This window comes from Hemiscyllium ocellatum, chromosome 50 (assembly GCF_020745735.1).
Source record: "Hemiscyllium ocellatum isolate sHemOce1 chromosome 50, sHemOce1.pat.X.cur, whole genome shotgun sequence".
Classification (NCBI taxonomy): Eukaryota; Metazoa; Chordata; class Chondrichthyes; order Orectolobiformes; family Hemiscylliidae; genus Hemiscyllium; species Hemiscyllium ocellatum.
This window is the reverse complement of record NC_083450.1, coordinates 7,079,708-7,092,823: the sequence shown is the minus strand read 5'-3', so window position 1 is coordinate 7,092,823 and position 13,116 is coordinate 7,079,708. Positions and strand designations below refer to the sequence as shown.

The 13,116-nt window shown below is 62.0% G+C and overlaps 1 protein-coding gene across 1 annotated transcript in view; it reads left to right on the top strand.

The window, feature by feature from the left end:
* The first annotated feature begins 12,422 nt into the window (after positions 1-12,422).
* The window catches only part of LOC132805573 (Golgi phosphoprotein 3-like), a 14,638-nt gene continuing 13,944 nt past the window's right edge, over positions 12,423-13,116 (top strand). The window contains exon 1 of the mRNA XM_060820702.1: positions 12,423-12,656. Coding sequence (XP_060676685.1) covers positions 12,453-12,656 — 204 coding nt within the window. The 5' untranslated portion in view covers positions 12,423-12,452. The remainder of the gene's footprint in view (positions 12,657-13,116) is intronic.

Below are 13,116 nucleotides of genomic sequence, written 5' to 3'. Positions count from 1 at the left end.
TTGGAGGGTCAGTGCTGAGGGAGCGGGCGCTGTCGGATAGTCAGTGCTGAGGGAGCGGGCACTGTCTGAGGGTCAGTGCTGAGGGAGCGGGCACTGTCGTAGAGTCAGTGCTGAGGGAGCAGTCTGTATCGGAGGGTCAATGCTGAGGGTGCGGGCAGTGTCGGAGCGTCAGTTCTGAGGGAGCGGGCACTGTCGTAGTGTCAGTGCTGAGGGAGCGGGCGCTGTCGGAGTGTCAGTGCTGAGGGAGCGGGCGCTGTCGGAGTGTCAGTGCTGAGGGTGCAGACGCTGCCAGAGGGTCAGTGCTGAGGGAGCAGGCTGTGTCGGAGAGTCAGTGCTGAGGGAGCGGGCGCTGTCGGATAGTCAGTGCTGAGGGAGCGGGCGCTGTCAAGTGTCAGTGCTGAGGGAGCGGGCACTGTCGTAGAGTCAGTGCTGAGGGAGCAGGCTGTGTCGGAGGGTCAGTGCTGAGGGAGTGAGCGCTGTCGGACAATCAGTGCTGAGGGAGCAGGCTGTGTCGGAGGGTCAGTGCTGAGGGAGCGGGTAGTCTCAGAGGGTCAGTGCTGAGGGAGCGGGCACTGTCGTAGAGTCAGTGCTGAGGGAGCAGCTGTGTCGGAGGGTCAGTGCTGAGGGAGCGGGTAGTCTCAGAGGCTCAGTGCTGAGAAAGATGGCACTGTCAGAGGGTCAGTGCTGAGGGAGCAGGCTGTGTCGGAGGGTCAGTGCTGAGGGAGTGAGCGCTGTTGGACAGTCAGTGCTGAGGGAGCGGGCGCTGTCGGAGGGTCACTTCTAAGGCAGCGGGTGCTGTCGGACAGTCAGTACTGAGGGAGCGGGCGCTGTCGGAGGGTCACTTCTAAGGCAGCGGGTGCTGTCGGAGGGTCAGTGCTGAGGGAGCAGGCACTGTCGGAGGATCAGCGCTGAGGGAGCAGGCTGTGTCGGAGGGTAAGTGCTGAGGGAGCGGGCTGTATCGGAGGGTCATAACTGGGGGAGCGGGCACTGTCGGAGCGTCCGCATTGAGGGAGCAGGCTGTGTCGTGGGGTCAGTGCTGAGGGACAGGACGCTGTCGGAGGGTCAGTGCTGAGGGAACAGGCTGTGTCTGAGGGTCAGTTCTGAGGGAGTAGTTGTATTGGAGGGTCAGGGCTGTGGGAGCGGGCACTGTCGGAGGGTCAGCGCTGAGGGAGCATGCTGTCCGAGGGTCAGTCTGAGGGAACAGGCTGTGTCGGAGGGTCAGTGCTGAGGGAGCTGTCTGTGTCGGAGGGTCAGGGCTGTGGGAGTGGTTGTGTCGGAGGGTCATGGCTGTAGGAGCAGTCTGTGTCTGAGGGTCAGGGCTGTGGGAGCAGGTCGTATCGGAGGGTCAGCGCTGAGGGAGCATGCTGTGTCCGAGTGTCAGTCTGAGGGAACAGGCTGTGTCAGAGGGTCAGTGTTGAGGGAACTGGCTGTGTCGTAGGGTCAGTGCTGAGGGAGCTGTCTGTGTCGGAGGGTCAGTGCTGAGGGAGCAGGTTGTGTCGGAGGGTCAGTGCTGAGGGAGCAGGCTGTGTCCAAGGGTCAGTGCTGAGGGAGCAGGCTGTGTCGGAGGGTCAGTGCTGAGGGAGCGGGCTGTGTCGGAGGGTCAGTGCAGAGGGAGCGGGTAGTCTCAGAGGGTCACTGCTGAGGGAGCGGGCACTGTCGTAGAGTCAGTGCTGAGGGAGCAGTCTGTGTCGGAGGGTCACTTCTAAGGCAGCGGGTGCTGTCGGACAGTCAGTGCTGAGGGAGCGGGCGCTGTCGGAGGGTCACTTCTAAGGCAGCGGGTGCTGTCGGAGGGTGAGTGCTGAGGGAGCGGGCACTGTCAGGGAGTCAGTGCTAAGGGAGCGGGCGCTGTCGAGGGTCAGTGCTGAGGGAGCAGGCTGTGTCGGAGGATCAGCGCTGAGGGAGCGGGCTGTGTCGTAGTGTCAGTGCTGAGGGAGCGGGCGCTGTCGGAGTGTCAGTGCTGAGGGAGCGGGCGCTGTCGAGGGTCAGTGCTGAGGGTGCAGACGCTGCCAGAGGGTCAGTGTTGAGGGAGCAGGCTGTGTCGGAGAGTCAGTGCTGAGGGAGCAGGCTGTGTCAGAGGGTCAGTGCTGAGGGAGCAGGCTGTGTCGGAGGGTCAGTGCTGAGGGAGCGGGCGCTGTCGGAGGGTCAGTGCTGAGGGAACAGGCTGTGTCGGAGGGTCAGCACTGAGAGAACAGGCACTGTCGGAGGGTCAGTGCTGAGGGAGCGGGCTGTATCGGAGGGTCATAACTGAGGGAGCGGGCACTGTCGGAGCGTCCGCATTGAGGGAGCAGGCTGTGTCGTGGGGTCAGTGCTGAGGGACAGGGCGCTGTCGGAGGGTCAATGCTGAGGGAACAGGCTGTGTCTGAGGGTCAGTTCTGAGGGAGTAGTTGTATTGGAGGGTCAGGGCTGTGGGAGCGGGCACTGTCGGAGGGTCAGCGCTGAGGGAGCATGCTGTCCGAGGGTCAGTGCTGAGGGAACAGGCTCTGTCGGAGGGTCAGTGCTGAGGGAGCGGGCACTGTCGGAGGGTCAGTGCTGAGGGAGCGGGCACTGTCGGAGGGTCAGTGCTGAGGGAGCGGGTGCTGTTGGAGGGTCAGGGTTGAGGGTGCGAAAGCTGTCTGAGGTTCAGTTCTGAGGGAGTAGGTGTGTCTGAGGGTCAGCGCTTATGGAACAGTCTGTGTCAGAGGGTCAGGGCTGTGGGAGTGGTTGTGTCGGAGGGTCATGGCTGTAGGAGCAGTCTGTGTCTGAGGGTCAGGGCTGTGGGAGCGGGGACAGTCGGAGGGTCCGCATTGAGGGAGCAGGCTGTGTCGGAGGGTCAGTGTTGAGAGAGCGGGCTGTTTCTGAGGGTCAGCGCTGAGGGAGCAGGCTGGTCGGAGAGTCAGGGCTGTGGGAGCGGTACTGTCTGAGGGTCAGTTCTGAGGGAGTATGTGTGTTGGAGGGTGAGGGCTGTGGGAGCGGGCACTGCCGGAGGGTCTGCATTGAGGGAGCAGGCTGTGTTGAAGGGTCAGTGCTGAGGGAGCAGGTCGTATCGGAGGGTCAGCGCTGAGGGAGCATGCTGTGTCCGAGGGTCAGTCTGAGGGAACAGGCTGTGTCAGAGGGTCAATGCTGAGGGAGTGGGCACTGTCGGATGGTCGGTTTTGAGGGAACAGTCTGTGTCCAAGGGTCAGTGTTGAGGGAACTGGCTGTGTCGGAGGGTCAATGCTGAGGGAGTGGGCACTGTCGGATGGTCGGTTTTGAGGGAACAGTCTGTGTCCAAGGGTCAGTGCTGAGGGAGCGGGCGCTGTCGGAGGGTCAGTGCTGAGGGAGCAGGCTGTGTCGGAGGGTCAGCGCTGAGTGAGCGGGCGTTGTCGGAGGGTCAGTGCTGAGGGAGCGGGCTGTGTCAGAGAGTCAGTGCTGAGGGAGCGGGCTGTGTTGGAAGGTCAGCGCTGAGGGAGCGGGCGCTGTCGGAAGGTCAGGGTTGTGGGAGCAGGCTGTCTCGGAGGGTCAGTGCTGAGGGAGCAAGCTGTGTCGGAGGGTCAGTGCTGAGGGAGCAGGCTGTATCGGAGGGTCATTGCTGAGGGAGCGGGCACTGTCGGAGGGTCAGTGCTGAGGGAGCAGTCTGTGTTGGAGGGTCAGTGCTGAGGGAGCAGGCGATGTCGGAGGGTCAATGCTGAGGGAGCAGGCTGTGTCGGAAGGTCAGAGCTGTGGGAGTGGTTGTGTCGGAGGGTCATGGCTGTAGGAGCAGTCTGTGTCTGAGGGTCAGGGCTGTGGGAGCGGGGACAGTCGGAGGGTCCGCATTGAGGGAGCAGGCTGTGTCGGAGGGTCAGTGTTGAGAGAGCAGGCTGTTTCTGAGGGTCAGCGCTGAGGGAGCAGGCTGGTCGGAGAGTCAGGGCTGTGGGAGCGGTACTGTCTGAGGGTCAGTTCTGAGGGAGTATGTGTGTTGGAGGGTGAGGGCTGTGGGAGCGGGCACTGCCGGAGGGTCTGCATTGAGGGAGCAGGCTGTGTTGAAGGGTCAGTGCTGAGGGAGCAGGTCGTATCGGAGGGTCAGCGCTGAGGGAGCATGCTGTGTCCGAGGGTCAGTGTTGAGGGAACTGGCTGTGTCGGAGGGTCAATGCTGAGGGAGTGGGCACTGTCGGATGGTCGGTTTTGAGGGAACAGTCTGTGTCCAAGGGTCAGTGCTGAGGGAGCGGGCGCTGTCGGAGGGTCAGTGATGAGGGAGCAGTCTGTGTCTGTGTCTGAGAGTCAGGGCTATGGGAGCGGGCACTGTCTGAGGGTCAGTTCTGAGGGAGTAGTTGTATTGGAGGGTCAGGGCTGTGGGAGCAGGCACTGTCGGAGGGTCAGCGCTGAGGGAGCAGTCTGTGTCGGAGGGTCAGAGCTGTGGGAGCAGGCACTGTCTGAGGGAGTAGTTGTATTGGAGGGTCAGGGCTGTGGGAGCGGGCACTGTCGGAGGGTCATCGCTGAGGGAGCATGCTGTCCGAGGGTCAGTCTGAGGGAACAGGCTGTGTCAGAGGGTCAGTGTTGAGGGAACTGGCTGTGTCGGAGGGGCAGTGCTGAGGGAGCAGACTGTGTCGGAGGGTCAGTGCTGAGGGATCGGGCTGTGTCGGAGGGTCAGTGTTGAGAGACCTGGCTGTGTCGTGGGGTCAGTGCTGAGGGAGGGGGTGCTGTCGGAGGGTCAGGGCTGTGGGAGCGGGCAGTATCGGAGGGTCAGTGTTGAGGGAGCAGGCTGTGTCGGAGGGTCAGCGCTGAGGGAGCAGGCTGTGTTGGAGGGTCAGTGTTGAGGGAGCAGGCTGTGTCGGAGGGTCAGTGTTGAGGGAGCAGGCTGTGTCGGAGGGTCAGTGCTGAGGGAGCGGGCTGTGTCGGAGGGTCAGTGCTGAGGGAGCAGGTCATATCGGAGGGTCAGCGCTGAGGGAGCGGGCGCTGTCGGAGGGTCAGTGCTGAGGGAGCAGGCTGTGTCGGAGGGTCAGCGCTGAGTGAGCGGGCGTTGTCGGAGGGTCAGTGCTGAGGGAGCGGGCTGTGTCGGAGAGTCAGTGCTGAGGGAGCGGGCTGTGTCGGAAGGTCAGCGCTGAGGGAGCGGGCGCTGTCGGAGGGTCAGGGTTGTGGGAGCAGGCTGTCTCGGAGGGTCAGTGCTGAGGGAGCAAGCTGTGTCGGAGGGTCAGTGCTGAGGGAGTGGGCGTTGTCGGAGGGTCAGTGCTGAGGGAGCGGGCGCTGTCAGAGGGTCAGCACTGAGGGAGCGTGCTGTGTCGGAGGGTCAGTGCTGTGGGAGCGGGCTGTGTCGGAGGGTCACTGCTGAGGGAGCAGGCTGTGTCCGAGGGTCAGTGCTGAGGGAGCAGGCTGTATCGGAGGGTCATTGCTGAGGGAGCGGGCACTGTCGTAGGGTCAGTACTGAGGGAGCAGGATGTGTCGGAGGGTCAGTGCTGTGGGTGCGGGTTGTGTCGGAGGGTCAGTGTTGAGGGAGCAGTCTGTGTTGTAAGGTCAGTGCTGAGGGAGCGGGCTGTGTCAGAGGGTAAGCGCTGAGGGAGCATGCTGTGTCAGAGGGTCAATATTGAGGGAGCGGGCACTGTCGGATGGTCAGTGCTGAGGGAGCGGGCTGTGTCGGAGGGTCAGTGCTGAGGGAGCGTGCACAGTCGGAGGGTCAGCACTGAGGGAGTGGGCGCTGTCAGAGGGTCAGCGCTGAGGGAGCGTGCACAGTCGGAGGGTCAGTGCTGAGGGAGCGGGCACTGTCGCAGGGTCAGTGCTGAGGAAGCGGGTGCTGTTGGAGGGTAAGCACTGAGAGAGCGTGCACAGTCGGAGGGTCAGTGCTGAAGGAGCGGGCACTGTCAGAGGGTTAGCGAGGAGGGAGCAGGCTGTCGGAGGGTCAGCGCTGAGGGAGCAGATTGTGTCGCAGGGTCAGTGTTGAGGGAGTGGGTGCTGTTGGAGGGTCAGTGCTGAGGGAGGGTGCACTGTCGGAGGGTCAGAGCTGAGGGAGCAGGCACTATCAGATGGCAAGCGCTGAGGGAGTGGGCACTGTCGGAGAGCCCTCCGACAGTGCCCGCTCCCTCAGCACTGTCCCTCCGACAGTGCCCACTCCCTCAGTTCTAACCCTCCGACACAGCCTGTTCCCTCAACGCTTGCCATCCAACGGCACCCGCACCTTCAGCGCTGACCCACCGACAGCACCCACTCCCTCAGCACTGACCCTCTGACAGCGCCAACTCCCTCAGCGCTGACCCTCTGACAGCGGCCACTCCCTCAGCACTGACCCTCGGACAGGACCCACTCCCTCAGCACTGACCCTCGGACAGGACCCGCTCCCTCAACACTGACCCTCCGACAGTGTCCTCTCCCTCAGCACTGACCCTCTGACAGCGCCAACTCCCTCAGCGCTGACCCTCTGACAGCGGCCACTCCCTCAGCACTGACCCTCTGACAGCGCCAACTCCCTCAGCGCTGACCCTCTGACAGCGGCCACTCCCTCAGCGCTAACCCTCCGACAGTACGTACTCCCTCAGCACTGACCCTCCCACAGTGCAGGCTCTCTCAGCGCTGTCCCTCCAACAGCACCCGCTTCCTCAGCCCTGACCCTCCGACAGTGCCCACTCCCTCAGCACTGACCCTCCAACAGCACCCACTCCCTCAGCACTGACCGTCCCACAGCACCCACTCCCTCAGCACTGACCCTCCGACTGTGCACGCTCCCTCAGCGCTGACCCTCCAACAGCACCCGCTTCTTCAGCACTGACCCTCCAACAGCACCCGCTCCCTCAGCACTGACCCTCCCACAGCGCCTGCTCCTTCAGCACTGACCCTCAACAGTGCCCTCTCCCTTAGCACTGACCCTCTCACAGTGCCCGCTCCCTTAGCACTGACCCTCCTACAGTGCCCACTCCTTCAGCACTGACCCTCTGACACAGCCCACTCCCTCAGATCTGAACCTCTGACAGCACCCGCTCCCTCAGCACTGTCCCTCCCACAGCGCCCACTCCCTCAGCATTGACCCTCCGACACAGCCCGCTGGCTCAGCGCTGACTCTCCGACAGTGCCCACTCCCTCAGTTCTAACACTCCAACAGCACCCCCTCCCACAGCTCTGACCCTCCCACAGTGCCCGCGCCCTCAGCAGTTGCCCTCTGACTGCGCCCGCTCCCTCAGTGCTAACCCTCTGACAGCGCCTGCACCTTCTACGCTGACCCTCCGACAGCACCCACTCCCTCAGCACAGACCCTCCCTCAGCGCTTGCGCTCCGACAGCACTCGCTCCCTCAGCACTGACCCTCCGACACTGACAGCTCCCACAGCACTGACCCTCTGACAGCGACCGCTCCCTCAGCTCCGACCCTGCAGAGGGGGTGTACGGGCTGGAGGAGGTGACAGAGATAGGGAGGGAGTGTAGGGGCTGGAGGGGGTGACAGAGATAGGGAGGGGGTGTATGGGGTAACAGAGATAGGGAGGGGGTGGGGGGGAGAAAGAGAGAGGGAGGGGGTGGAGGGGCTGGAGAGCGTGACAGAGATAGGGAGGGGGTGTAGAGGGTGACAGAGATAGGGAGGGGGTGTCGGGGGCAGGAAGGGGTGACAGAGATAGGGAGGGGGTGTAGGGGGCAGGAGGGGGTGACAGAGATAGGGAGGGAGGGTAGGGGCTGGAGGGGGTGACAGAGAAAGGGAGGGGGTGTAGGGGGCTGGAGGGGGTGACAGAGATAGGGAGGGGGTGTAGGGGCTGGAGGGGGTGACAGAGATAGGGAGGGGGTGTAGGGGGCTGGAGGGGGTGACAGAGATTGGGAGGGGGTGTAGGGGCTAGGGGGTGACAGAGAGGGAGGGGGTGTAGGGGCTGGAGGGGGTGACAGAGATAGGGAGGGGGTGTAGGGGATGGAGGGGATGACAGAGATAGGGAGGGGGTTTTGGGGCTGGAGGGGGGTGACAGAGATAGGGAGGTGGTGTAGGGGGCTGGAGGGGTGACAGTGATGGGGAGGAGGGTGTAGGGGCTGAAGGGGGTTACAGATATAGGGAGGGAGGGTAGGGGGCTGGAGGGGGTGACAGAGATAGGGAGGGAGTGACAGAGATAGGGAGGGAGTGTAGGGGGCTGGAGGGAATGACAGAGATAGGGAGGGGGTGTAGGGGGCTGGAGGGGGTGACAGTGATGGGGAGGAGGGTGTAGGGGCTGGTGGGGGTGACAGAAATAGGGAGGGGATGTAGGGGCTGGAGGGGGTGACAGAGATAGGGAGGGGGAGTAGGGGCTGGAGGGGGTGACAGAGGTAGGGAGCGCGTGTAGGGGGCTGGAGGGGGTGACAGAGATAGGGTGGGGGTTTTGGGGCTGGAGGGGGGTGACAGAGATAGGGAGGTGGTGTCGGATTGGAGGGGTTGAGAGAGATAGGGAGGGGGGTGTAGGGGGCAGGAGAGGGTGACAGATATAGGGAGGGGTGTAGAGGCTGGAGAGGGTGACAGAGATAGGGAGGGGGTATAGGGGGCTGGAGGGGGTGACAGAGATGGGGAGGGAGTGTAGGGGGCTGGAGCGGGGACAGTGATAGGGAGGGGGTGTAGGGGCTAGAGGGGGTGACAGAGATAGGGAGGGAATGTAGGGGCTGAAGGGGGTTACAGATATAGGGAGGGAGGGTAGGGGCTGGAGGGGGTGACAGAGATAGGGAGGGAGTGTAGGGGGCTGGAGGGAATGACAGAGATAGGGAGGGGGTGTAGGGGGCTGGAGGGGGTGACAGAGATAGGGAGGGGGTGTAGGGGGCTGGAGGGGTGACAGAGATAGGGAGGGGGTATAGGGACTGGAGGGGGTGACAGAGATAGGGAGGGGGTGTAGGGGGCTGGAGGGGGTGACAGAGATAGGGAGGGGGTATAGGGACTGGAGGGGGTGACAGAGATAGGGAGGGGGTGTAGGGGCTGTGATGGCGATGGTTGGGTATTGAGAATGGCGGTGCCCCACGGCAGTGTCCGGTGTGGGTGGTGGTGAGAGGATCGGCAGGGTGTTAGCAGTGAGGTGTGGCCGTGCTGAGCTGAGCTGTGTGCTGGGACACCGCTGGCACAGAACAGAGCGTCCTGAACGAGTATTGTGCTCTCCGGAGGTAACACACGAACAAACAGGACATTGGCTCACCAGTCCTCCAGGGGCATCGCGACCACTGCGCCCTTCCATTCCGGATCACTTTGTTCCCCGCAATGTGCCCTGGTTTATTCTGGGCGGAACAGACTGTCCTCAAAGAAACAGGGCCTTGGGACAGCGGTCAAGAACTAGAATGGAGAGCAACATCTGGGCAGTGTTCCAGCTCACTTATAAAACCCGGGTCTCCCATCTCCGATGGGAGGTGAAATGGAATTTTATTTTTCTCTCTTGGAGGGTCGGGATTCTCTGGAATTCTCCCCCCTCCCCCTCCCCAAGGGAGCTGTGGGTTCGGTTGCTGCGGATATTGGGTGAGGGTACTGACCAGTGACGGGGTCAAGGCTCACTGGCTGTAACAGGCTTGAATGACCTTCTGTTCCTGTGGCTTAGGATGGGGAGGGGGTGGGGGAACTGAATATGTCATAAACTCGAGGAAAGGGGGGAGGGCTGAAAGGCCGCCTGTCCCTGCGCAACAGGCCCGATGGGCCGAATGGCCTCCTGTCCCTGTGGAATAGGCTGAGGAGGGTGGGCTCAATGGCTTCATGTGGGTTAGGTTGTAGGAAAGTGGGCTGAATGGTCTCCTGTTCCTCTGGTAGAGGCTGAAGGAGAGTGGGCTGAACGGCTACCTGATCCTGTGGGATAGGCTGGAGGAGAGTGGGCTGAATGTCCTCTTATGGGATAGGCTGAAGGAGAGTGGGCCGAATGGTCTCCTGTTCCTGTGGGATAGGGTGAAAGAGAGTGGGCTGAATGGCCTCCTGTGGGATATGCTGAAGGAGAGTGGGCCGAAAGGTCTCCTGTGGGATAGGGTGAAGGAGAGAGGGCTGAATGGCCTCCTGTTCCTGTGGGATAGGGTGAAAGAGAGTGGGCTGAATGGCCTGTGGGATAGGCTGAAGGAGAGTGGGCCGAAAGGTCTCCTGTGGGATAGGGTGAAGGAGAGAGGGCTGAATGGCCTCCTGTTCCTGTGGGATAGGGTGAAAGAGAGTGGGCTGAATGGCCTCCTGTGGGATAGGCTGAAGGAGAGTGGGCCGAAAGGTCTCCTGTGGGATAGGGTGAAGGAGAGAGGGCCGAATGGTCTCCTGTGGTATAGGGTGAAGGAGAGTGAGCTGAATGGTCTCCTGTGGGATAGGGTGAAGGAGAGTGGGCCAAATGGTCTCCTATTCCTGTGAGATAGGCTGAAGGAGAGTGGGCTGAATGGCCTCCTGTTCCTATGGGATAGGCTGCAGGAAAGTGGGCTGAATGGTCTCCTGTGGGATAGGTTGAGGGAGAGTGGGCTGAATGGTCTCCTGTTCCTACGGGATAGGCTCAAGGACAGTGGGCTAAATGGCCATCTATGAGATAGGCTGCAGGAAAGTGGGCTGATTGGCCTCCTGTTCCTATGGGATAGGTTGAGGGAGACTGGGCTGAACGGCCTCGTCTTATTCGAGGGAAACAATCACATTAATCACCGCCTACATTCCCTGAACCTATTGGCCGGCCCCATGCTCATTACCCAGTAGTTGATTGGACGTTGCAGCCGTCGCTCGGGTACGTCCTTTTGTCTGATTGGGTCTAAGCGCCGTCACTCAGAACGCCCCGTGGTGCGATAGGTTGGTTAAGTAGCTTGAAACGCACCCGCCTACCGCTCCTGTCCGATTGGTGGTCAACCAATGTGTCCTCAATGTGCGGCGTTCCCATTGGATCACGGTCTGTCCGTCATCCTTCAGCCGTTCAGCCACCGCATGTGGTTGGCGGAGACCTATGGGAGGTGCTCCGAATATTGTCCAATCCCCATCCGAGAATGTGCTTGAACTGTTCCGCGATTCGTCAGAACGTTTGTTGATGAACGTTTTCCCCGCCCCTTCACCAAGTTCTGCGAATCTGATTCGTGGGCCTCGCCTCCGTCGAGGGTAGTGTTGTGATTGGCTGGATTCCTCAGAATACGTCGGCTCACGGGTTTAATTGGTCCGTGGAGCTGTCAATCAGCGAAGTGGGTGAGGTACGGTCTGCGAAATCATTGGTCGTAGCAGGTGCCTTGGAGTTGATTGGTGTTCTCCTCCGCCCATCATTTCATCATGTGGATTTTGTAGGTGTCGATTGGTACAAATGGACCAATCAGGAAAGGGGGTGCGGGTTAGGAGGCGGGGAAAGCATTACTGCGCACAACGCCTGTCTGTCAGGGCAATAACCTGTGCCGTGAGGCTGGGAGGTCATTGGTCAATCACAAAGCAGGCTGTAACGTCTGACGACTTGATTGTTAAGTCATGCCAGTCATCCCTGAAGGGGCGGAGCCAGTGGGAATTGCCAAGCGGTGATTGGTTAATGTGTCCCTCAATCAGCCGTGACGGGGTGGTTGGGTTGGTAACTTGTATGGTAGTGGTATCTGATTGGTTATTGTGTCAATCCATCTGACCATGGGGGCGGCATTATAGGGTAACCGAAACCTGATTGGTTCATATACCCGTCAATTAGCCGTTTTGGGGATGGGTGTTACCGGAATCAAAGTGGATTGGGTAGTGTGTACGTCAATCAGATAACGTCATACGTTGGTTGACATTGACTGTGTGATAGGTCACCAGGGTGGTCAATCAGTAAAGGGTTTGGGGGGTGGGTTTTCGCAAAATCTGACGCATCTGATTGGTCAAGTTGAACATCATTAACGTTGTGTGCTGGGAATGATTGGTCAATGCGCCTGACATCGCTGCATGCGATTGGCTAGTTTGCCCCGCATTGAGCGTTGTAGGCGTCCGGCTGTGTCACGGGCCCCCGACACATGTGATTGGTCAACCGCATCCGTCCCTCGGAGTCGCGTCGGTCTCCCTGCATCCGATTCGCGGCCCGACCTGTCAATTGTCCGCGGGGTGGGCGGAGTCCTGTGAGCGGTGCCCGGAGCCGATTGGCGGGTTCCCGTGTGCGGTGGGGTGGGCGGGGCCAGTGTATGAGCGGTGCCCGGAGTCGATTGGCGCGTTGCCGTGAGCGCTGGGGATGGGCGGGGTCCTGTGCGCGGTGCCCGGCTCCGATTGGCGGGTTGCCGTGTGCCGCGGTAGTGGGCGGGGCCTGTGTGTGAGCTGTGCCCGGAGCTGATTGGCGGGTTGCCGTGTGCCGCGGTAGTGGGCGGGGCCTGTGTGTGAGCTGTGCCCGGAGCTGATTGGCGGGTTGCCGTGAGCGCTGGTGGTGGGCGGGGTCCTGTGCGCGGTGCCCGGCTCCGATTGGCGGGTTGCCGTGTGCGGTTGGGTGGGCGGGGCCTGTGTGTTAGCTGTGCCCGGAGCCGATTGGCGGGTTGCCGTCTGCGCTGGGAGTAGGCGGGGCCAGTGAGCTGTGCTCGGAGCCGATTGGCGGGTTGCCGTGGGCGGGGCCGGTCCGGGTGACGCGGTAGGGGGGGCGGGGCTGAGCGGCCGCATCCGGGAGCCCGAGTGAGGAGGAGAGTCCGATGTCGCTCCTGACCCACAGGGGCCGCCGGCCCGAGGGGGCCCGGGGCTGGGATCGGGATGGTACCGGGGGCCCGGGGGGGTCTCCCGAGCGGGGCGGCCCGGAGCTGGACCGGGACCGGGAGCAGGAGGCGGACGGAGACGCCAAGGAGCTGAGGCTGACCCTGATGGAGGAGGTTCTCCTGCTGGGGATCAAGGATCGAGAGGTCAGCACCACCCCCCCCCTCACACACCCCCACACACACCCCCACACACACACCCACACACCCCCTCACACACACCCCCTCACACACACCCACACACACACACACCCCCACACACACACCCCCACACACACACCCCCACACACACACCCCCCCCACACACCCCCACACACACACCCACCCCCACACACACCCCCACACACACCCCCACACACACCCCCACACACACACACACACACACACCCTCACACACACACACCCACACACACACCCACACACACACCCCCACACACACCCACACACACACCCACACACACCCACACACACCCACACACACACACACACACACACACACACACACACACACACACACACACACACGCACACACACACACACACCCACACACACACCCACACACCCCCTCACACACACCCCCTCACACACACCCCCTCACACACACAA